At 44.0% G+C, this 22,408-nt stretch overlaps 1 protein-coding gene across 2 annotated transcripts in view; it reads left to right on the plus strand.

Annotated features, from left to right (window-relative positions):
* SS18 (SS18 subunit of BAF chromatin remodeling complex) overlaps positions 1-22,408 on the plus strand; it is a 43,652-nt gene that overhangs the window by 16,865 nt on the left and 4,379 nt on the right. The window contains exons 4-9 of one of the 2 annotated variants that reach the window (XM_054394596.1): positions 2,112-2,265; positions 4,637-4,858; positions 14,142-14,309; positions 15,026-15,130; positions 17,592-17,684; positions 18,531-18,653. In XM_054394596.1, the coding sequence (XP_054250571.1) occupies positions 2,112-2,265; positions 4,637-4,858; positions 14,142-14,309; positions 15,026-15,130; positions 17,592-17,684; positions 18,531-18,653 (865 nt within the window). The remainder of the gene's footprint in view (positions 1-2,111; positions 2,266-4,636; positions 4,859-14,141; positions 14,310-15,025; positions 15,131-17,591; positions 17,685-18,530; positions 18,654-22,408) is intronic. The other variant, XM_054394597.1, reaches the window with a different exon arrangement.

Consider the following 22,408-nt stretch of genomic DNA (forward strand, 5'->3'; position numbering starts at 1 on the left):
CTAGATGCAAGAGCAGGGTGATAGCTTTTGAAGCTGAAGGGAGAAGGAAAAGAGCTGAAGCTGCCTTTGCTTGCTCACTAGTAGAGGAAGACGATCAGGCCAAACGGAGCAGGATTTCAGTCACGCTGTTCAGAGAGTTGAGCTGCCTCTCACTCTTAGCCTTTCTGCCTCTACTGCTGGAGGATGAGGAAGAATCATAGAATTGCCACAGCTGGAAAAGCTCTCCAGGATCATCGAGTGTGCCCAAGTGGCCAAGAAGGCCTCCTGGACTGCATCAGGAACAGTGTGGCCAGCAGGAGCAGGGAAGTCATTCTGCCCTGTGCTCAGCTCTGGTTAGGCCACACCTTGAGGACTGTGTCCAGTTCTGGGCTCCTCAGTTTAAGAAGAGTATTGAGACACTTGAACGTGTCCAGAGGAGGGCAACAAGGCTGGGGAGAGGTCTGGAGCACAGCCCTGTGAGGAGAGGCTGAGGAAGCTGGGGGTGTTTAGCCTGGAGAAGAGGAGGCTCAGGGTTGACCTCATGGCTGTCTACAACTACCTGAAGGGAGGTTGTAGCCAGGAGGGGGTTGGTCTCTTCTCCCAGGCAACCACCACCAGAACAAGAGGACACGGTCTCAAGCTGTGCCAGGGGAAGTTTAGGCTGGAGGTGAGGAGAAAGTTCTTCACAGAAAGAGTAATTGGCCATTGGAATGGGCTGCCCAGGGAGGTGGTGGAGTCACCATCCCTGGAGGTGTTCAAAAAAGGATTGGACGTGGCACTTAGAGCCATGGGTTAGTTGTCAGGAGGTGCTGGGTGATAGGTTGGACTTGATGATCTGTGAGGTCTTTTCCAACCTGGTTGATTCTATGAGTGCAATCACTGACCTAACACCCCATGGCCATTAAACCGTGTCCCCAGTTGCCATGGCCACATGTTTCTTCAACACCTTCAGGGATGGTGAGTCCACTACCTCCCTGGGCAGCTGTGGTGGTGGTAGGCTGGTGGTTGGATTCGACCGTAGAGGTCCTTTCCAACCAAAACAATTCCATGATTCTATGGTTTATGAACCTCCTGGTGAATAGCATTAGGTGTAATGGGAGCTGGGCTGGACAGGAACTTAGGATTCACTCATTTGGTTCTTTCTATAAAGGGAAATATTGAAAAAGACCCCTTGCTGTGTCACAGCAAGGGGTTTGGATGGGTACTTCTGGCCTTTCAGAGAGGGTCCTCAAAAGCAGAGACCCAGGCATTGGCTCTCACAGAGATGATTTTTATTCTCCTGAGAGCATTTGGCTAAGGAGTGTGAGCAGGATCCTGCAGCCTCTGGGGTGTTTTTAACAGAAAAATGAAGCTGTGCCTCCTTGCAGTGCCCTGAGTAGAACCTAAGAGTAAATTCCCCCTTGTATTTATTGTTTTCCTTGTTCTCCCTCTTTGAACTCTCAAGGTTATTCAGTTATTTTCCTCACAATTTCATTAGGAAATTTGCCAAAACATCCTTTCTAGGCAGCTGTCTCTGGACCTTTGGAGGCCAGCACTAATGTGCTTGCAGTCTGTGGGGGGCATTTGGCAGGGAACAGGAGCTGAGCCTTCAGGGGAGAGGGGAAGAGATCGCTGAGGCTTTACCACACCCAGGTGCAAATCTTTTTGCTAGTCTGTGAGGCTTCCATGTCTTCTTGTACCTGTTTTGTCCTGCTGCAAGGTCTGTTAACAGCACCAAATCGTTGATGTGAGAGAATTACAAGGGGAAGAGGTTGTTTTTTGTTTTGGTTTGTTTTTTTTTTTTTTTTTTGATGTTCACCAAATGTTGCTTGGTTTGTTTGTGGGAGGGAAAAACTCCCAACACCCTTAAACTGTTCAGGTGTGATTTTTTAACGAGACATCGATTTGTATTTGTTTGTTTTGAAGCATGCTTGAGGGTGCTGTGGTGTTGTCTGCAGATAGAATTGATTGAAAAGTGAAGCATTTTGCCAAAAAACAAACACTGAGAGGAGTTAAAAGATACCAGAAAGAGCAAAGGAAGGGGTTTCAGTGCTTTCTGCCCGAACAGTATAGGAAGTGCTGCAGCATATGTACATAGAATCTGTTTGTCAGCCTAAGTGCTTCTGGTGTTTGACTAAACTGTCTCCTTTCAGCCACCCACACAGAATATGCCGATGGGTCCAGGAGGGATGAGTCAGAGCGGCCCTCCCCCGCCGCCACGCTCCCACAACATGTCTTCAGACGCTATGGTAGGTGGGGGCCCTCCTGCACCACACATGCAGAACCAGATGAACGGCCAGATGCCTGGTAAGTTTTTCTCCTCTAAGACATTAACACCAGCGTTGCCTGGCAACTGAAACGACATGGGGGCTCAAGGGATACTAGATTGTTGATGACAAAACTGCTTTGAATGCCCCCGAGTACAAGCTCTCTTAGAGTTTGTTAGCTACAGAGCTACGTGACCTGTATTCAGTGTTTATCAGGCTGCCCTTGGGCTTTGATGTAGCTGACACACAGCATTCCTCTGATGAACAGAACTGGCTAAATTTAGTCTGTTTGAAACCATGCAGTACAGCTGGCTTTGGAAGGCTTATTGGGGAAAGGTATTGGCCTGTGGCTGAGTGAACACAAATCCTGCCGTAAAAAGATCCTGTGAAATCGTTGTAGCTCGATAATTAGATGATAGTAAGATAGATACATCTTGAAGAGGGTGTTTGAATGGGAATAAATGTTACAAGGAAAAAAAAAAACAGAAGGTTGCTTTTCTACAAGAAAGTCATCCAGCTTCCACTAATCCTCTGTGTTCTGTCTTGGAGAAGATGGGTTGAGTTGTAAAGGATTTTGTGAAGAAATGGCCTCCAGGTTGTTGTTCTAGGTGTAAATTTTAAGTCAGTTTTTATGCCATCCTGTTTTGTAATAAAAAGCAAAGTGTTTGGGAAGTCAGAAACAAAGCAGTGAAACAATGTGATAAAAATTCCACATTGTACCTAGCAGTCAGTTCTAGCTCTGAGGTAACTATTCCCTTCAGCAGTCACATCAGCCTGGAGGAGGCCCTGGAAAAAGGTTGCTTCTTTATAGAGAGGCTGTTTTCTGGAATTTCTACTCCTAAAGTTATACAGCCTGTTTCATGTGAATTGGCTTTCAGCTTAAAGTTGCATTCCCAGGATTGCTTTTGTTCAGGACACCTTCGGTGGTTTTTGTATGGAGGAAATTCTACTACCAAAGCTCTTTAAGGTATTGATTCTTCCAAGAAAGGAAACTGGTCTGAAAATTCATCTCTCAGTGGTCACAAGGATAAAGATAGTCACAAGGATGAGCTTCATGACAGCAAACACAGGAAATAACTGCAAAACTCTGTAGAAAGTAAAAAAAATATTGTTGTGTCGTAGTCTAATTTCTGTGCAAATCTTAATACAGTGGACCTGATAGTTACAGCTTCTCTGAGAAGAGAAACTGACCAGCCTGCAGAGGCCATGTGTAAGAACTGAAATAAATGATCTAGAGAAGAAATAAGTTTTATCATCACATTGGTCATGGACTGTGTTTGGAAGTGGAAAAGAGCAACACATGCTGCTCCCTAAGTAGGGCAGAGATATTCTGGTTGTAGAGTCCTCTATCCATCTAAGATCCATCAGCTCCCATGGAGAATAGCATTGCCTCTCACAAATCAGTCTCTTTGACCCTCTGGTGTAATCATATTATTGTTATTATAACGATCTTTTCCAAGGAGAAGGATTACCAAGTCACAATGTGAGCATAATGACTTCAGTGCAGAGCCACAGGGGAGAAAAGTCACTCCTTAAACATACATATTTTGTAATTAGATAGAGCAAGAAAAGAACTCTTAGGAAAATGTGGGAAAGGTAAATAGGTTTGTTTTGGTATTCACCTAGACAGATACTTAAATACAGTTTCCAACTAAGCTTTAATTTCGACTTTCCTCCAACAAATTCCCTTTTTGGAACCTCAGTTGCTTCCCTTCTCTGTTTAAGGTTGTCTCTGAGGATGTGAAGATAAAGAGCTTAGGATTGAGGGCATCTCTAATGTCACAAAGGCATGCTAAAATCATTTCATAGTTAGGCATTGAAAAAGGGGCAACAGAATCATCTTGTTAAGTGGAAAGCTGAGTGGTATTTTATTTTAGGTGTTTGCTAGTTTGCCTGCATGTGAGCTGTTCTGTAGTTCCTAGATATGTTCTTATAATAACTCCTGCAGTAGATGCTTTTGCTTTCTGTTTGTAGGGCTAAAGTTTCATAGACACTTTGTAGTAGAAACCAGATGCAAAGCCTTAAACATCTGGGGAGGTGATCTGTCCAAAAGGAATAAAGTCACAAACGTGCAATCCAAGAGAATCCAAGGTTGACAACCACCAGTTGACCAGCCTGGAAGAAAGAGAGTGCAGGCTCTTAAAAATTAGTATTTGTGGAAGGGATCAAATCAGGATTTGTGGAAGGGCTTATCTGAGTAGGTGCTTCCAGGGGGCTGGGAATGGATGGAGGGGTTGATGGTCAGACTGTGTTGTCCAGTTGGGAAATCATGAGCAAAGTCTGTTTCTAGCTTTGTTTTCCTGCCATTGTCTTTAATGACTTCAATTTAGTTCTGTGATGGAGAGTGACTGTATTTGCTTGCTTTATGATACTTACTGTAGCCTCTTTTTCCCTGTTCTTTCTTTCTGAAGGACCTAACCATATGCCTATGCAAGGGCCTGGACCCAACCAACTCAATATGACAAACAGTTCCATGAACATGCCTTCAAGTAGCCATGGGTCCATGGGCGGCTATAACCACTCAGTGCCATCCTCACAGAGTATGCCAGTGCAGAATCAGATGACTATGAGCCAGGGACAGCCCATGGGCAACTATGGTCCCAGACCAAACATGAACATGCAACCAAACCAAGGTAAGTGAGGTTAGCTTCTGTAGAAAGGAAGTATCTCAGGTACAGATTCATCATAACATGGCTTAGGTTGGAAGGGTCCTTGGAGATCTTCTATTCCAACCTCCCTGCCATAGGAAGATTGTGTTAAAGGTCTTTTCTTTCAGATTTCCTTTTCTAAATGCATTTTCCCCATATTTGGAGGACCCTACATCTCGTTTCCTCCATGTATCAATGTCTTTCTAATTATTTGCAGACATAGTGATAGAACAAGAGGGAATGGCCTCAACCTCAAGGTAGGTTTAAACTGGACATTAGGAAAAGTTTTTTCACAGAAAGTGTGGTCAGGAGCTGGAATGTGCTGCCCAGGGAGGTGGTTGAGTCACCAACCCTGGATGTGTTTAAGGGTCATTTGGATGTGGTGCTTGGGGCTATGGTTTAGGGGGAGACCTTTGCAGAGTAGGGATCTGAGTTGGACTTGGTGATCCTGAGGGTTTTTTCCAACCTGAATGTCTCTGTGATTGAATTGTTTTCAGGTACCTGGGAATGGATCTTGGGACAGAGAAAGCTTTCACATTGGGTAACCAGTGTTGCCAAATGTTATGCCCTTAGGTTGAGAATTTTTCCATTCTTTCATCAGTTATGAGTTTGAACTGCTGCTTCTCTTTCACTTTTTCACTTCTGTCTAAGTGTTTGTTGATGAAATACATCTCTACTCTTCAGTCTCCTGCACAAATTGAAAACTTGAAGTCAAGCAGCCCTCAGATTTTTGTACCTAATTAATCTTTGTTCTCTGCAGCATGCTGCTTTAGCATGGTATGTCTATTTAATCTTAAAGAAGTAAAGGTCAGTTCCAGGAATGAATCCACTACTCCCTACTGTTTTCAGGAGATGTCCTTGTCCTTGTGCATATAACAAAATCCCACACAAATCTTGTATCTAGCATATTGGCAGAGGATAAACAAATGATGTAGCCTGTTGACATCCTCACTGAGGTACAGGGCCACTGCAGAATTCAAATGTTGCACTAGAGTCACAACAGACTAAGTTATCCAATTTGGATATACACTGCATGCCTTCAGAAACGTGCTTTACAAGCTTCACAGCTTGCCTGTGCTGTCTGTTCCTACACTGGGTCTGGACACACCACCTGCTAAAACACACTGCACAGCTTTGTGAGAACAAATGCATCTGCTATGATCACAGCAAGTATGGGATTTGCCCAGTATCACAGAATGGTGGGGCTTGGAAGGGACCTCAACAGAGGCAGGTCAGGATCACCCAGGGCAGGTCACCCAGGAACACATCCAGGTAGGTTTTGAAAGTCTCCAGAGAAGGAGACTCCACAACCTCTCTGGGCAGCCTGCTCCAGGGTCACTTTCACAGAGGAAAAGGTTTTTCCTTATGTTCATGTGGAACCTCCTTAGCTCCATCCAGCTTGCCCCCAGTGCCCCTTGTCCTGTCATTGGACATCCCTGAGCAGAGCCTGACTCTGTGTTCCTGACACTGCCCTGCACATCTTTATCACCAGGAATGAGGGTACCCCTCAGGCTCCTCTGCTTCAGGCTAAAGAGCCCCAGCTCCCTCAGCCTGCCCTCATAAGGGAGATGTTCCACTCTTGTCAACATCTTTGTGGCTCTGTGCTGGACTATTTCAAGGAGTTTCCTGAAGTCTTCCTTGAACTGAGAAGCCCAGAACTGGGCACAGTATTCCAGATGTAGCCTTACCAGGGCAGAGTAGAGGGGCAGGAGAACCTCTCTTAACCTTATCTTACGGGTACATTAGCCAAAGGATATGACTCGAGTTGAGATTTTTGTCCCTTTTCTGATTCTGTAGGAAAAAAATTTCTTTTTTTGAGGTCTCTCCCTGGTCATTGTAGAAAAATTAACCTTCCAATGACCTAGTTTGTTCTTACTGCAGTATGTCCTCTGTGGAGACCAAAGCTCCACTTTGTCACACAGATACCATTTGTTCCTAAGGTGTGCAAACAGACCGGGTCATACTGGTCAGTTCCATTATTACTAGATTCAGAAATTCATAGAAATGTTTGGGTTGGAAGGGAATTGAAGATCATCCAGTTCAAACCCCACTGCCATGGGCAGGGACACCTCCCACCAGCCCACTTTGCTCAAGGCCTCATCCAACCTGGCCTTGAACACCTCCAGGGAGAGAACATCCACAACCTCCCTGTGCAAGTGTTCCAGTGTCTCCCCACCCTCCCTGGAAGGAACTTCTTCCAAATCTCCTGTCTAAGTCTCCCCTCTTCCACCTTCAATCCATTCCCCCTCATCCTATCACTACAAACCCTCGTAAAAAGTTGCTTCCTGGGTTTCTTGCAGGCTCCCTTCAGGTACTGGAAGGCTGTTCTAAGGTATATCACAGGTACTGGAATGCAGATGACAGAAGGTTCAGAAGAGACAGAACTGAAGTTAATGAGACACCAAAAATGAGTCAAGATGGAACAGCTGTCTCAGCAGGTTTCTTACCACTAGTGGAAATGGGGAGTCCATCTCTGTCTATGTTGTTAATGGCATTTTCCTTAAAATTTAACAGCAGAGGAAACAAGAGAGGCCCACAGCAGAGGAAACCATCACAAGTGGGAATGTTCCTGTCTTTCTGAACTCACAAGTTATCTGTGCATTCTGGAGTTCTTTTGCAAAAGTTGTGAGGTGCTTTAGGGAAGTCCTGTGCAGAGAGTTATAAATGCAATAAATGAGTAGCTCTGTATGAGGGAGCCATCCATCCACTAAGTCACCCTGTGAAAAAAGAGCTTACTTTGGCTGCTTTACCTTTTAGGACTAGTGATTATTCCATCTCAGAGTAGTGTTCTTCCCTTTTCCTTACAATATTCCCTTGCTGTATTTCCAGTGCTCTGTCAAACTTGAAAATTGTTCATTAGAAATTAGGCAGAAAGATAGTTAAAAGGTTTCTGTTCTGAGCAAATAACAGTTCTGAAGTGGCTTTGGGGAATAAAGAATAAAGCAGAATCTAACCAAATTATAGACTTGAGAACAGGAACAAATTCATAGATTCATAGAATGGTTTGGGTTGGAAGGGACCTTAAAGATCATTTAGTTCCATCTTCCCTGCCATGGGCAGGGACACCTCCCACCAGCCCAGCTTGCTCAGGGCTTCATCCAACCTGGCCTTGAACACCTCCAGGGAAGGAGCATCCACACCCACCCTGGGCAACCTGTTCCAGTGTCTCACCACCCTCACTGGAAAGAAGTTCTTTCTAATCTCCAGTCTCAATCTCCCCTCTTCCAGCTTCAGTCCACAAGCCCTTGCAATAAGTCCCTCCCCAGCCTGTACAGGAGGACAATCACTGCCCTACTCCTGCTGGCCATGCTGTTGCTGATCCAGGCCAGGATGCTGTTGGCCTTCTTGGCCACCTGGGCACACAGCTGGCACGTTTTGTTTCTTTGTGTTATGAGAAGCTGATCCATAATGAGGATGAGAGATCCTACTGTAGCAATCAGTTAATAACAGCACTAGGTAATTATAATGCTAAAAATTCTGCTAGATAAGGTCTTAGCATCTCAAGTTGGTTGTTAAAATTTAGGAGATGTTTTTGACCTTAATTTTTCCCTGCATGGGTTCCCCATCTGTAGAGGAATGAGTTTGATGGTAAGATTATATGATACCATCTGATTTCACAGGGGTGTTGTGAAGGTCTGTTCATTATGGAGATGTGGCCATTTGAGTTGAGTGCCATAGAAAACCCATGAGTCAGTTAAGAAATCTATCCTCAGTGACTGGCCTTGGCATCTCACATGAGCAACAAGGAGGAAACAAAACACCAGAATGGCTTTTCAGTGAGTAATCTCTGCTGTGTACTGCGTGAGACCACAGCTTTTGAATAAAAGCATGTGGTGTGGCCAGCAGGACCCTCTGCTCTGGTGTGACCTCACCTGCAGTACTGCACCCAGCTGTGGTGCCCCCTGCACAAGAAAGACATGAAAGTGATGGAGCAGGGCCAGAGGAGGCCACAAAGATGCTCAGAGGGCTGGAGCACCTTCCCTATGGGGACAGGCTGGGAGAGTAGAGGCTGTTCAGCCTGGAGAAGACTCCAGGGAGACCTTAGAGCAGCCTTCCAGTACCTGAAGGGGGCTACAGGAGAGCTGGGAAGGAACTTTTTACAAGGGCTGGGAGTGATAGGATGAGAGGGGATGGATTGAAGCTTGAGGAGCAGAGATTTAGCCTGGAGATTAGGACGAAATTCCTTCCAGTGAGGGTGGTGAGACACTGGCACAGGTTGCCCAGGGAGATTGTAGATGTCCTCTCCTTGGAGATTTTGAAGGCCAGGTTGGATGAGGCCTTGAGCAACCTGGGCTAGCGGGAGGTGTCCCTGCCCATGGCAGGGGGGACTGGAACTGGATGATCTTTAAGGTCCCTTCCAGTCCAAGCCATTCCATGAATCTATGAATCCTGTAACAGATGAAGGCAGCTAAACACCCAGGAGGCTTTGACCTGGCTTTTAGATGTTTTTATTGTAACTTTCTCCATGTGTTTTCTAGCAAAACAGCTTCACGGACGTCCACATTTGGAGGCAGATGGTGTCAGCAAGGAAAAAGTGCTAATTAAGATGTAAACCAGACCTCACTGTTGGGTTTGCTTTCTGTCTCCACTTCATACTCATGAGTGATTTGCACTGGGTTGTGAACTGCAAGCCAGGAGAGTATCTGAAATGAGAAGCAAAAGTTGCCTGGCATTGTTTTCATATTGTTAGCCCAGTTAAAAGAAGAATTTGAGTCAGTTTGGATTTATGGAGGAAAATGTTTTCAGTGGAAGATTCTGCTGCTGTCTCTTAATTAAAAAGCTGCTGTAGCAGCCTGGGACATGCCCAGGGAATATTGGTTACCTTTTTGGAAAAGATAGGAAGCTGCAGGAGCTGAGTGTATGTGGAAGAAACTCCATTCTTAGGGATGCATTTCTTCTGTGGTGTGGGAGGCTGCTCGTGTTGAATGAAGGATTTCAGGGCTTGCCAGATTTTGACTTTTCAGAGGGGAGATGTAAGTACAAATTTTCTGGAACCTGAAACCTATGTGGAAGTTCCTCTTTATTTCTGTTGGATGGGTTTTGCACAAGCAGAGACTAATAAAAACAATAGAATTCAAATACTTTAAAAGTGAGGACCACGAAATCAGAGCTTGGCTGTCTCAGAAACTTTGTTTTCAGATCCTTTTGCTAAACTTGGCCACCTCAGAGACTTGCTGTTCTCAGATCCTTTTGCTGGGATTCCATTCCCTTGCCAGAGGGGCTTGAAGGAAAGGTGCCAGGCTCCCCAGTATTTAATGGGAATTACATCTTGCTTGGGGTGAGGGAGGGGAACTAGTTTGTTCTTAAGAAGTGAATCCTAAATGAGACTATTATGTTGACTTGCTCATTTGTAGACCAGCTCTGGAATCTGGTGCTGACTGAGATTTGACAGTTTGGTTTCTATAAACTTACAAAACTTCCATTCAATTTTCAGAGCTCTTTCAGTTTTCAAGGCCTTGCACTGGGACAGGGCAATCCCAAGCACAAATCCAGGTTTGGTGGAGAATGGACAGAGAGCAGTGCTGAGGAGAAGGACTTAGGGGTGCTGGGTGAGGAGAAGCTCAACATGAGCTGATAGCATGCACTTGCAGCCCAGAAACCAACCATGTCCTGGGATGCACCCAAAGCAGCGTGGGCAGCAGGTTGAGGAAGGGGGGATTTGCACATTCTCTTCTCCAGGCTGACCAACCCCAGACCCCAGAGAAAGCTAAGATACTTCCTTGAGGCATTTCTGGTCAGGAGGCTGCCACTGGGTCACTGCACTTAGAAGAAGGTCAAGTACCAGCCTGTTGGTACTAAACCTAGACACCTTCCCTTCCCTACATGTGAGTCCTCCTTAGGAGACACGTGGCTGGAGCAGGAAGAGGGGGTTTCATTCAGGATGTGTAGAGGACTTGGAAATGAGCAGTTGAGGAAAATGTTTGACTTCTTACAAAGGTTTGTGGTGACAGGATGAGGGGCAGTGGTTTTGAGATGGGAGAGGGGAGATTTGAATGGGAGATTAGGAAGAAATTCTTTCCAGTGAGGGTGGTGAGACACTGGAACAGGTTGCCCAGGGAGGCTGTGGCTGCCTCCTCCCTGGAGGTGTTCAAGGCCAGGCTGGATGAGGCCTTGAGCAAGCTGGGCTGGTGGGAGGTGTCCCTGCACATAGCAGTGGGGTGGGAACTGGATGATCTTCAAGGTCCCTTCTAAGCCAAACCATTCTGTGATTCTATAAAGTATTAGAAAGTCCTGGATCATGAACTAATGACCTTACACTTTTGACTGGTTTTGTGAAGGGATTTTCTAGGTCTGCTTTAAGTCACATTAAATTTTACCCAATGAATAAATGTAGCTTTATTGTAGGCTTGGGGTTTTTTTTTGTTTTCAAGATCAACCCCAAATTCAGTGTTCCTTATCCCTCCAAACTACCACCTAAAGCTAGATACTGTAGTTCTTCTTGCAGGTTATCTTCTCAGTGAGGGAGAGCTGTGAAGCAGACTGGAAGGTAGCCAGGCATTCTGTTATGAGCACAATGCACAAGGCTGATCCAGGGTAGTGAATTCTCATTGTGGCTCTACAAAGCGTTAATGAAGTTCTAATTTAAAAAGCAAACAGCAAACCTCTGCATTGCACCATGGGGACCCAACACATTTTATCACATTGTATTGTGACTAATATTAATATTGTTAATTAACAAGCTTTCTTGAGATCTAGGAATATTACAGCAACAAGTTTTTCTTTTTTTCTTTTTTCTTTTTTTCTTTTTTTCTTTTTTTCTTTTTTTCTTTTTTTCTTTTTTTTTATTTCCTTCCAAGGCTGCCTAAATTTTCTCAGTCTCTCCAAGCAGAGGAGCAGTGAAATGGAATGATCTCAATTACCTACTTGTTCAGAAGATCAAACCCCAAAATATATCTTTGCTAAGTGGAAAAATAATTGCAGTCTTCATAGGTTCATGGAATGGTTTGGGTTGGAAGGGATCTTAAAGATCATCCAGGTCCAATCCCTTGCCAGGGGACACCTCCCACCAGCCCAGGCTGCTCAAGGCCTCATCCAGCCTGGCCTTGAACACCTCCAGGGAGGGAGCATCCACAACCTCCCTGGGCAACCTGTTCCAGTGTCTCACCACTCATGCTGTCAAGAATTTCTTCCTCATCTCCAGCCGAAATCTCTGCTCCTCAAGCTTCAATCCATCCCTTCTTACCCTGTCACTACAAGCCCTTCCTGGCATTCTTGTAGGCTCCCCTACCTATATTGAAGCCAGTTTTTTTTAAACCTCAAAATGAGGACACAGAAAGTGCCATGCTGCAAGGTAGAGACATAACTGCATCATTTTGCAGTGGCCAATATTTATCTTCAGAGGAAAATGAAGCTTAACAGAACTAAGGCCACTTCTCACTGAGAGATTGCACACAGGGGTTTAATGGGATTTAACTAACACACTTTGAATTCACCCCATTAATTAATTTGGCTTAGCTTTCTCTCCTAACCCCACACAGACAGGATCTAAGTGACTATGTGTTCCTTTCCTTGTATAAATCCATCAGCAGCATTGACTGCATCCAGGTAAATTTTCCAGTACTGGGATTTCACGTTGGACTTTCTGCTTCTGCTCCAACAAATGGTTATTTAAAACTGCTAAATGCAGTGGCAAAATCCAGCAAGCAGACAGCTTGATGATACCTTCCTGTTTCTCCTGGGATGGGGCTAAAAAGTGGCTGTGCTGGTTTGATGTTTTGAGTTGTTTTCTTGTCATTGTTGCTTATAAAAGAAAGGACAAAGCAACAAACACTGAAAGCTTCACCATTCTCAAGTGTGCAATGTGTGTTTGAATTAGTGTATTATAAAAACACATTAAGAAGTTTAGTTCCTTGTCACAACTTTTTCCTCTTTGTGTTTTTAATACTGGAATAACTCTTTTTCTGAAGTGGTCCTGCAGAAGAAGTGAAGAAGCTGCTCCTTGTTATAAGTTAAACCAACCTAACCTGCAGTCTCAGATAATGACATGGCACAATCACCATTTTCATTGCTCTATGGTGTTAAAAGGATGCTCTTTAACTGTCTGGTCTCATTACTCAGCTTTGCATTTCTCCCAAGTTCAACCTTAACCAGATTTTCTCTGATGGGCAGAGATTTTTCTCTGATTTTTCTCTGATCTCTCCACTTCCTGTGGTTCATAGAAACTTGATGCAGCTTTCTGTGAAAGAAGATTTTTGGTAAAGGCTGCTTGGAACTGTTCAGTGGTGGGCAGAGCATGGAATTGTTTTGGGTGGAAAATACCTTGAAGATCATCCAGTCCAACCATTCTCTAACTCTGCTAAGGCTGAGGCAAAACCATGTCCCTCAGCACCACATCTCTGCCTCCTTGAAACACCTCCAGGGACAGGGATTAAACCACCTCCCTGTGCAGCCTGTGCCAGTCTCTGAAAACCCTTCCAAGAATGAAGTTTCTTCTAATACCCAACCTAAACCTCCCCTGGTGCAACTTGAGGCCATTTCCTCTTGTCTTATCACTTGTTCCTAGAGAGAAGAGACCACCACCCACCTAGCTCCAACCTTCTTTCAGGGAGGTGTAGACAGCAATGAGGTCTCCCTTCAGCCTCCTCCAGACTAAACAACCCCAGGTTCCTCAGCTGCTCCTCACCAGCCCTGTTTTCCAGACCCTTCCCCAGCTTTGTTGCTCTTCTCTGGACACACTCCAGCTCCTCAATGTCCTTCCTATAGTGTGGGCCCCAAAACTGAACCCAGCACTCAAGGTGTGACCTCAGCAGGGCTGAATTCCCTGGGCCTTGCTGCATATTGACTGCTGTGTGGTTGCCTGGCTCACTGGTACCTGTGGTTTGTTTTCTCAGGCCAAATAAAATGGTTTGTTTTGTTCTAGCAGCCCAGCAGCTCACCGATGGACTGTAACAACTCCAGAGTGTGTCCTGAGGAGTGGACACTGTTGAATAACTTTTCTGTGACTTGTCAAAGTTTCACTGTCAGGTTTTCATCCACACTTTCTTTGCAGATCCTTTTCAAAACAAACAAAACATGGAAAAAGTGTTTGCTACTTGTGCATTGTAGCTTGAAGAGAGAGCATGGGGAAAGCAGCCTCGTTGAGGCCGAGTTTTGTTCCGTGGTTTGGTTGCTCACCTGCATTTCCGTGTGCCCAGAAGTGATGAATCCTTAGGATTGCACTAGAAATAGAGCCTGTTGTGGTCTCTTTTCAAAGGGTCAGGTTTTCATGTTCTTTGGGAAAGATTAATGTGTGTTTCAGAAGAGGTATTCACTCCTTTTCCTTCTGCAGGTCCAATGATGCACCAGCAGCCTCCGTCCCAGCAGTACAACATGCCACAAGCAGGTGGCCAACATTACCAGGGGCAGCAGCCACCTATGGGAATGATGGGCCAAGTGAACCAGGGAAATCACATGATGGGCCAGAGGCAGATTCCTCCCTACAGGCCACCACAGCAAGGTAGGACTTCACTTCAGTGTTTTTGCAGTCAGTTCAAATAACCCCCTTGAAAACTATCTGAAATCTCTTCCTTGCTTACACCAAATTTCCATCACATCGCAGGGTGTCCCAGACTCTGTTTGCAGACTGGTTTTTTGTTCCCCTTTGAAGGGTGGCTCTCACAGCAGATTGCTGGTATCAGCAGGAAACATGAAGACGAGCATTTCTTTTTGTTTTGAGTTCTTTCTGACAAGAAGTACCTCAAATTACACCTTTCAAATATGCTGATGCAGAATTCTGTTTCAATATTTAAATGCTAGGTACAGAGAAGGAACAGAGTACCTGCTTGGTTCTGAATTCACTCAGCTACAAAAAAAAAAAGGAACCATATTCTACTCTTTTATACTCTCTTATCTTTTGTTTTCCAATCCTTTTAGGAAAGGAATAACTTTATTTTTTAAGACCATAGTCTGCTATACACATGTTCCTAAAATAACCTCAAAAACTGAAATCTTGATATCAATGTGCTCAATTTAGTGCAGGCAAACAATTCTCTGTGTGTGTATAGATAAGATACATTGATTATTCTTATTTTTTTAAAGTAAATTGGATTACATATGTTATCTGAAATGCAACAGGATGGGTGGGGAGTACATTTGAGAAGTATTTCTCATACTAAAAATCAGAAATTAGCAGAAAACAAGTTATTTACATCTTGACTGGTTGTGGTTTTTCAGGCCCACCACAGCAGTACTCAGGCCAGGAAGACTATTATGGGGACCAATACAGTCATGGTGGACAAGGTCCTCCAGAAGGCATGAACCAGCAATATTACCCTGATGGTAATCTCTCATAAATGTTAACTTTCCCATTTTCTATACCTGCCCCATACTAATGTAGTCATATGCCCCAAATTAGGGAATGAGGCAAGAATAGTAATTGGATATCATACCTCACACTGACCAAACCTTCCAAATCCAGGCTTGCTGCTGCACTTGAAGCTTCTGTGACTAGTGAATTTCACAAGTTGCTCAGAACGTGGCGTTTGTAATACTCCTGTTTGAAACTCTTCCAACAAACAGTTTTTAGTATCTCAAAAATGAAAATCTGGAATTGGTTTATCGAAAAAGTGTGGAGGGTTCCAGAGCATCTCCATTAAATTGAGATGAATCCAAACAGCCTTAACTTGATGATGATAAACAAGAGAGGGGGGCGATATCCTTTTATTATAGATTTGATTGATGTGGAAAAAAACTTGCTAAAAAAGATGGGGCTTTTCTGTAAATCCCCTTTTTTCTTTTTCTTTTTTTTTTTTAACTTAGTGTTTGGTTTTCTTCTAAGTTGCTGAACTGTGTTAATGCTGCTATGGTGTGGGCCTTCACTTTATTTTTTTTATGAAGGAATAAAATGAGCCCTGCCCTGAGGAGACTGTGATTGTGAATCCTCTTTAGAAGTCTGTTCCCTCCCCTAACCCCCTCCAGTGCTTTCAAGACAAGAGCAAAACTTTGAATGTCATAAATCTGGCCTCCCTCTTGGAATGTAGAGTGCTGAAGGTTGTTGGATTGTGTTCTAAGATAGAAAAGTTGCAATTAGCCTGGTTTTAGGCTGAGCAGAGACTGGGAGAACAAAGCTGCTGTCTCTTTGCTACTGTGATCACTCTGTGTGCAACTTGATGAAGTTTGAGGAGTGTGGTAGCTGTTAACCCCTTAAAAACATATGCAGAGCACAGCTGTCATTACCAGAGCAACTACTTACTGCAAATACAAGGATACAAGGTAGTGGTTTGATTTGTAACATCTATTAGATTGATTTTAAGATGCATCAGGCCATGTCTGTCAACCTTTCAGGTATGATTTTTGGAGATAAACATGCCCAGTGACTTTGCAAATGACATCAACTCCTATCATTAAGCTTTCATTTTGGAGCTTCTGTGTTAGGAGATTGCATGTCAGGAACAAGTTCTGCACCCTGAGGGTGGTGGAACTGGAACAGGTTGCCTAGGGAGGTAGTTGAGGCCCTATCCCTGGAGATACTCAAGGTCAGGCTCAGCAAGGCTCTGATCTAGTGGAGGCTGTCCCTGCTCTCTGCAGGGGAGTTGTCTGGATGACCTTTGGAGGTCCCTTCCAACCCAAACCATTCTAGGATACACCTGAATTCCACATGGTTACAGGCAATTCCGTATAGTAAGGGCAATTTGATGTTCCCACCAGTAGCTCTGTGGCAGCATAGATTGTTTCTCTAAGAACCATTCCTTCTGTAGACTCATTCTTAATCATCCCCTCATGATTATACAGACCATCAAAAGAATATATTCTAAGTCTTCTTTTAATGGCTGTGTATTTATATTCAAGAGCAATGACCCCGTGGTGCAGTTGCAGAACTAACAACAAAACCCACTTAATTTTTGGAACTGTTTTCTCTTCAATTCGTTCGTTCCAATATTTTATTCCAAACTGAGTTTGTGTAATTTAATTTTAAATTTAAACCAAATTCTGGTGTCTTTTCTTGACCAAATTAGCAATAAGATGTATCTTGGCTATCAATAAGACAAAATCTTACTTGTTTCAAACACAACAACAGGTAGAGTGCTCAGGTTTCTTACTCAGAGGTGCTTGTAGTCTCTGAAAAAGAAGGTTTGTTTGCACTGGAATGCAAGAGGAAAAGTTGTCTTGAGACTTGTAGGAATTCTGTTTGTAGGGAAAACCTTGAGAATGTTACCTATTTTTTTTTTCTGTCACTTGAAAGCAAAATTCAATGTAGGCTGTTGTGATTCCTAACTTCCTTGAGCTTTATTTGTTATATTTCACACTGCTTTTAGCATATGCTTTTGAATTGGAGATCAGCAGAACAGGTGTTAGACAAAGTATGATAATTGCTTTCTTTGTTCATTCTAATTTAATTCAGGTTATTTACATGTGAAAGGCCTAAATGCTTTCATTTTTTTTTTTTGAGTGAAAGATAAAGTACTTTACTTTTCTCTACTTTTTTTTTTTCCCCCCCAAAAAAGGATTATGAGAAGTTTAAGACCATCCCTTGCTGTGATGTTGCTAAAACTACTGCATTAAGCCTTTTGATTTCTTTTTTTTCCCAGCCACATGTTAATTCGCTACGAAAAGAAATCATTAATAAGGCTTTGACTAATACAGTTAAAAAACTCTTTTTCATGTGTATCCAGTTGAAAAAATATTATTATTTTTTTTTTAAATTATCATTCTGAGAAATGAAGTACTTTGAGGGGTTTTTTTTCATTCTTCACTCAGAGGCCATTAACGTTTCTTCCTGTCTCTTGTCGAATTGATGTAGGTCATAATGATTACGGTTATCAGCAACCGTCGTATCCTGAACAAGGCTACGATAGGCCTTATGAGGATTCCTCCCAACATTACTACGAAGGAGGTATCTATATACCTTCACACACATGCCACAAACATTCCCTTTCCTCCCCTCCCCACACCAGGAGCAACAGCTCTCACAACAGCACCACTTCTACCCATGCCAAGCTCTCGTAGAATCCTAGTCGCTGCCTGTCTTGAGAACCGCAGGGAAACTTGAAGCCTTCAGAATAATTTCTTGCAAACACCTAAAAAAATATGTAACCACAATTTGCCATTTCTAACAACAGTAAAATGACTAAAACACTCTAGATATATATATATATATTTTAATGTTTTTTTGGTTTTGTTTTTTACCTCAATGGAAGTTTTTATTTCAACATAAATCCGTGGGTTCAGTTGTATCTCTTTTTTGTGTGTGTGTGTGTGTGTGTGTATATATATTTATTTTTTTCCCCCCTGTATAATTCTAGTGTGGTTAGGAACCAGCTTGCTGATCTTGTGTAGCTAGTCTGTGCTCTTGTAGCTGTCCTTAATTTTGTCCTTTTTGTTTGTTTGTTTTCATTTATTTTATTTCACTTAGCATAGTCATGACCTTTATAACTGTGATGTTCCAGTACGTGTAATGCTCGTTGGGCAGAGAGGTGCTGAAAATGCTGCAGTTCAACTTGGCAAAACTGCCTTTAACTGCAGTTTGTTTGGCTGACTTCCTTCTGTTGGGTTTGAGTTTGGGTTTTTTGTTTGTTATTTTTTTTTCTTTTGTTTCGTCTGGTTCTTGAAATTGATCTTGCATTTTCATTTTTGGTCTCGTGTTGTTGGCTGTGCATCTTAGAAGGAAAGCAACCTGAAGAAAGTAGGTGTCTTTATAAAAGTGGGTTTTCTTTTTTGCTTTCTTGCAATCATCTTACAGGAAACTCGCAATATGGTCAGCAGCAAGATGCATATCAAGGACCACCCCAACAGCAGGGTTATCCACCCCAACAGCAGCAATATCCAGGCCAACAAGGCTATCCAGGACAACAGCAGGGTTATGGTAAGAACCTGGAGACAAAATGATCACAGAAAAGACCTGGAGAGATCCTCATGTGTTGTTGCATCCCTCTTTTACTGGGTTGAAAGGCCAGGCTTCTGCAAAGAAGTTGTGTGTCCATGTTTTCGTTGGGCCAGACCAGGAAAGTGTAGAAGACAGCATCCTTTGGGATGTGTTATAGAACACACAAGTCTTACAGAATCACAGAATTGTTTAGACTGGAAAAGACCTTTATGATCATCCAGTTCATTAACTCAGCACTGCCACATCAGTTGCTAAAACACAGCCCTCAGCACCACGTCTACACATCTGCACCTCCAGGGAAGGTGATTTGACCACCTCCCTGGGCAGCCTCTTCCAGTCACTGAGAACCTGTCCAGGGAAGCAGATTTTCCTGATGTCCAACCTAAACCTCCCCTGACCAACCCCCACCTCGCTCCAACCTCCTTTCAGGGAGCTGTAGAGAGCAATGAGGTCTCCTCTCAGCCTCCTCCAGACCAACCAGCCCCAGGTCCCTCAGCTGCTCCTCACCAGCCCTGTTCTCCAGACCCTTCCCCCAGCTTTGTTGCCCTTCTCTAGACCTGTTCCAGCCCCTCAATGTCTTCCTTGGAGTGAGAAGCCCAAATCTGAACCCAGTACTCAAAGTGTGGCCTCACCAGCGCTGTGTACAGGAGGACAATCACTGCCCTGGTGCTGCTGGTCGCACTACTGCTGATCCAGGCCAGGATGCTGTTGGCTTTCTTGGCCACCTGGGCACAGCCTGGCTCCTCTTCAGCTGGTTGTTGACCAATATCCCCAGGTCTTTCTCTGCTAGGCAGTTTCCAGTCAATCTGTCCCAAGTCTGGAGTGTTCATGGGGTTGTTGTGACCCAAGTGCAGGACCCAGCACTTGGTCTTGCCTATCCAGTAGATGTGGTGCTGTCAGTGTAGGACAGTGTGTTAGCCTAGGAAACTGAGGGTAGCTTGGAACCAGAACAAGCTTCTGTAATTTAGAATGACCCAGAATGACTCTGCTATTTTCTGTCCTCTCTAGGTGATTGCAGAGGGCAGGAAGGTGGCAGAGAACCATTTACTCTCTTTTATCCTTCAGTTTGCCATTAGAACACAGTTTTTAAAAATCTAGTTTAACATTTCACCCAAAAAGGTGAACCATTCCATTAAAATTCTTGTGGTGACCAGTAAGGAAATTTATCTAACCATTGCCAGTGCAGCTTTCAGGAGTCACAGAGCCATTTAAGTTAGGAGAGACCTTTCAGATCATCAAGTCCAACTCAGCATTGCCAGGGCTCTACTAAACCTATATCTCACCTCAGCACTATATCTACATGTCTAGCAAATTTCTCCAAGGATGGTGACTCCACCACTGCCCTGGACAGTCTTTTCCAGGGCTTGACAAACCTTTTGGGGAAGAAACTGTTCCTAATGTCCAACCTAGACCTGCTGTGGTGCAACTTGAGGCCATTTCTCGTCCTGTCGTTTGTTACTTGGGAGATCAGCCCTCACCTCCTTTCAGGGAGTTGTAGAGAGTTAGAAGATCTCCCCTCCTGGCTTTCTCCAAGCTAAACAACCCCAGTTCCCTCAGCTGCTCCTTAAGACTTGTGCTCAGTTTGCCTTAGAAATCTGCACTTGTGCAAACCTTCTAATGTATGGCAGGAAGGAGAACTCCTCTGCCACCAGTGAGATGAGGTAGTCCTTGGATTCAAGGAAAACCCCCCAAGTAGGAAACTTAGAAGCAGTAGTATGTCATTTTTGTGCTTTACTTCTGAAACCTTGAGGTCAGAAGAGCATGAAGTGCTGGAAATGCTGCTTTTTTAAGTTTTCCTTGCTTACATCTTGTGAAGCTCAACTGTCTTCTCTCAGAAGAAGGAATCTCTGAAATCTAATTCCATGTCTTTTAGCTTCATTGCAGGTTTAAGTTCTTAAAGTTTCAGCATTATGGGTGTGCAAGAAACCACACAGGTGTCTTTTTGCCACCTAGATAAATGCCAGATTCATATGAGATCAGATTGTGCTGAGACAGAGCTAAGTTTTAAGAGGATCCACTGAGATGAGGCAGAATTCTCCTTTTGAAGGGGATAGATGAATTGATAGTTCTAAAATAACATTCATGTACTCCTGAAGGTAAGAACAGAGTGAAGAGCAGAGTGAAGGTCCCTCTAACCTAAGCCACTGTTCTACATTGTGGAAGCAAAGGAATAAAAACTGACTTGATCTGAAAGTGTAGGTTAGATAACACTAGAGGAGAGAGATGAATCCTAGAATGGCTTAGGTTGGCAGGGACACCTTCTACTAGATCAGCTTGATCAAGGCATCATCCAGCTTGGCCTTGAATACCCCTAAGCAGAGGGCATCCACAACCTTCCTGGGCAGTTCCAGAGTCTCACCACCCTCAAAGAACTTCCTAAGCTCCAGTCTAACCCTGCTCTCCCTCAGCTTCAAACCATTCCCCCCTTGCCCTGTCACTACACACCCTTATGCAAAGTCCCTCTGCAGCCTTCCTGGGAGACCCCTTCAGATACTGTGAGGCAGCTATAAGGTGCCCCCAGAGTCTTCTCTTCAGCTCTTTCAGCCTGTCCTCATAGCAGAAGTGTTAAAGCACACTTCTCAATTCCTGTTTTCTTTTTTTAGCAGAAACAGATCTTGAAACTCCATTCTCACTTTATAAAATCTGCCACTGGATATTCAGAATTCAGCTCTAAAGCATTACCATGAATAAATAAACCCCAGGTTCATTTGTCAGATGAACACAGCACTTTCTAGGAGGTAGTATCCTTGCTGAACTTAATATTTAATTGCTTTCTCAATTGTAAAAGTAAATCAGCATCTCAGTCATCATTATCAATCTTTAAGGTTTTATTCCACTGCAGAAAGCTGAAACTGCACAGTTCAAGGGGATTTGAGGCCTGAGGAGAATGGTAATGGCCTATAGAGCTCTTCTTCTCCAGGTCTTCCTTTTTGACTGCCTTACAGACCCTGAGTTACTGAAGGAGTTAGCAGCTGCTGTCAGTGCCCAGTGCCTGTAGCTAGAGCTAACCCTGCCAAGCACTGAGTCACAGCATTGCTAAAAGACATCAGTTTCTTCTGCTGGAAAGTGACAGAGTGGTGGTGTGTTTAGAGGAAGGCACTTCTGAAGGCTTCTGGCAGTTTGTAAAGGACACTGTTGAGAGAGCTAACCTAATCCACTGGGAAAGATCTGCTGGAATGCACAGAACACCTCAATACACCCAAGGCAGGAGAGGATGAGGTTCATTTGGTCTGGAGCAGGACTGCCCTGCCTGATGGTAGTGATGTGAAGCTTCCAGGCTGAGTCTCTGTGCATTGTGACAGAAGGAGTCTGTAGTGAGCTTCTTCCTTCTGCAGCCAGAATGACTGGAGCCAAAGCTGGGGTTTTTTTTATCCTTTTCCTGAAAAGATTAAGATGAGCAGAGGAGTAGAGGACACTTCTTGGTGTCCCACAGTAGCATTTACTGGGTGACACATCTTGCATTTCATGCAGGTAACTTGCTTGCCTGACATCCCATTTGTGATTGCCTGCTGGGCTTTGAGAACTGCCTGCTGGTCTCTTCAGAAGGTCCAGATGTTAAACACAGCTGATACCTGCCAGCTCCTGGCCTTACAAAGTTCTGGAGCTGGAGCAGCATAGAGCAGAAGAATGCTTCCTTAAATACTGGGAAGTGCACAAGTTATCCCCATGTACTCCACTTTGGTGAGACCCCACCTGGAGTGCTGTGTTCACCTCTGGAACCTCAACATGAGGCA

This window comes from Indicator indicator, chromosome 31, assembly GCF_027791375.1.
Source record: "Indicator indicator isolate 239-I01 chromosome 31, UM_Iind_1.1, whole genome shotgun sequence".
NCBI classification, from domain to species: Eukaryota; Metazoa; Chordata; class Aves; order Piciformes; family Indicatoridae; genus Indicator; species Indicator indicator.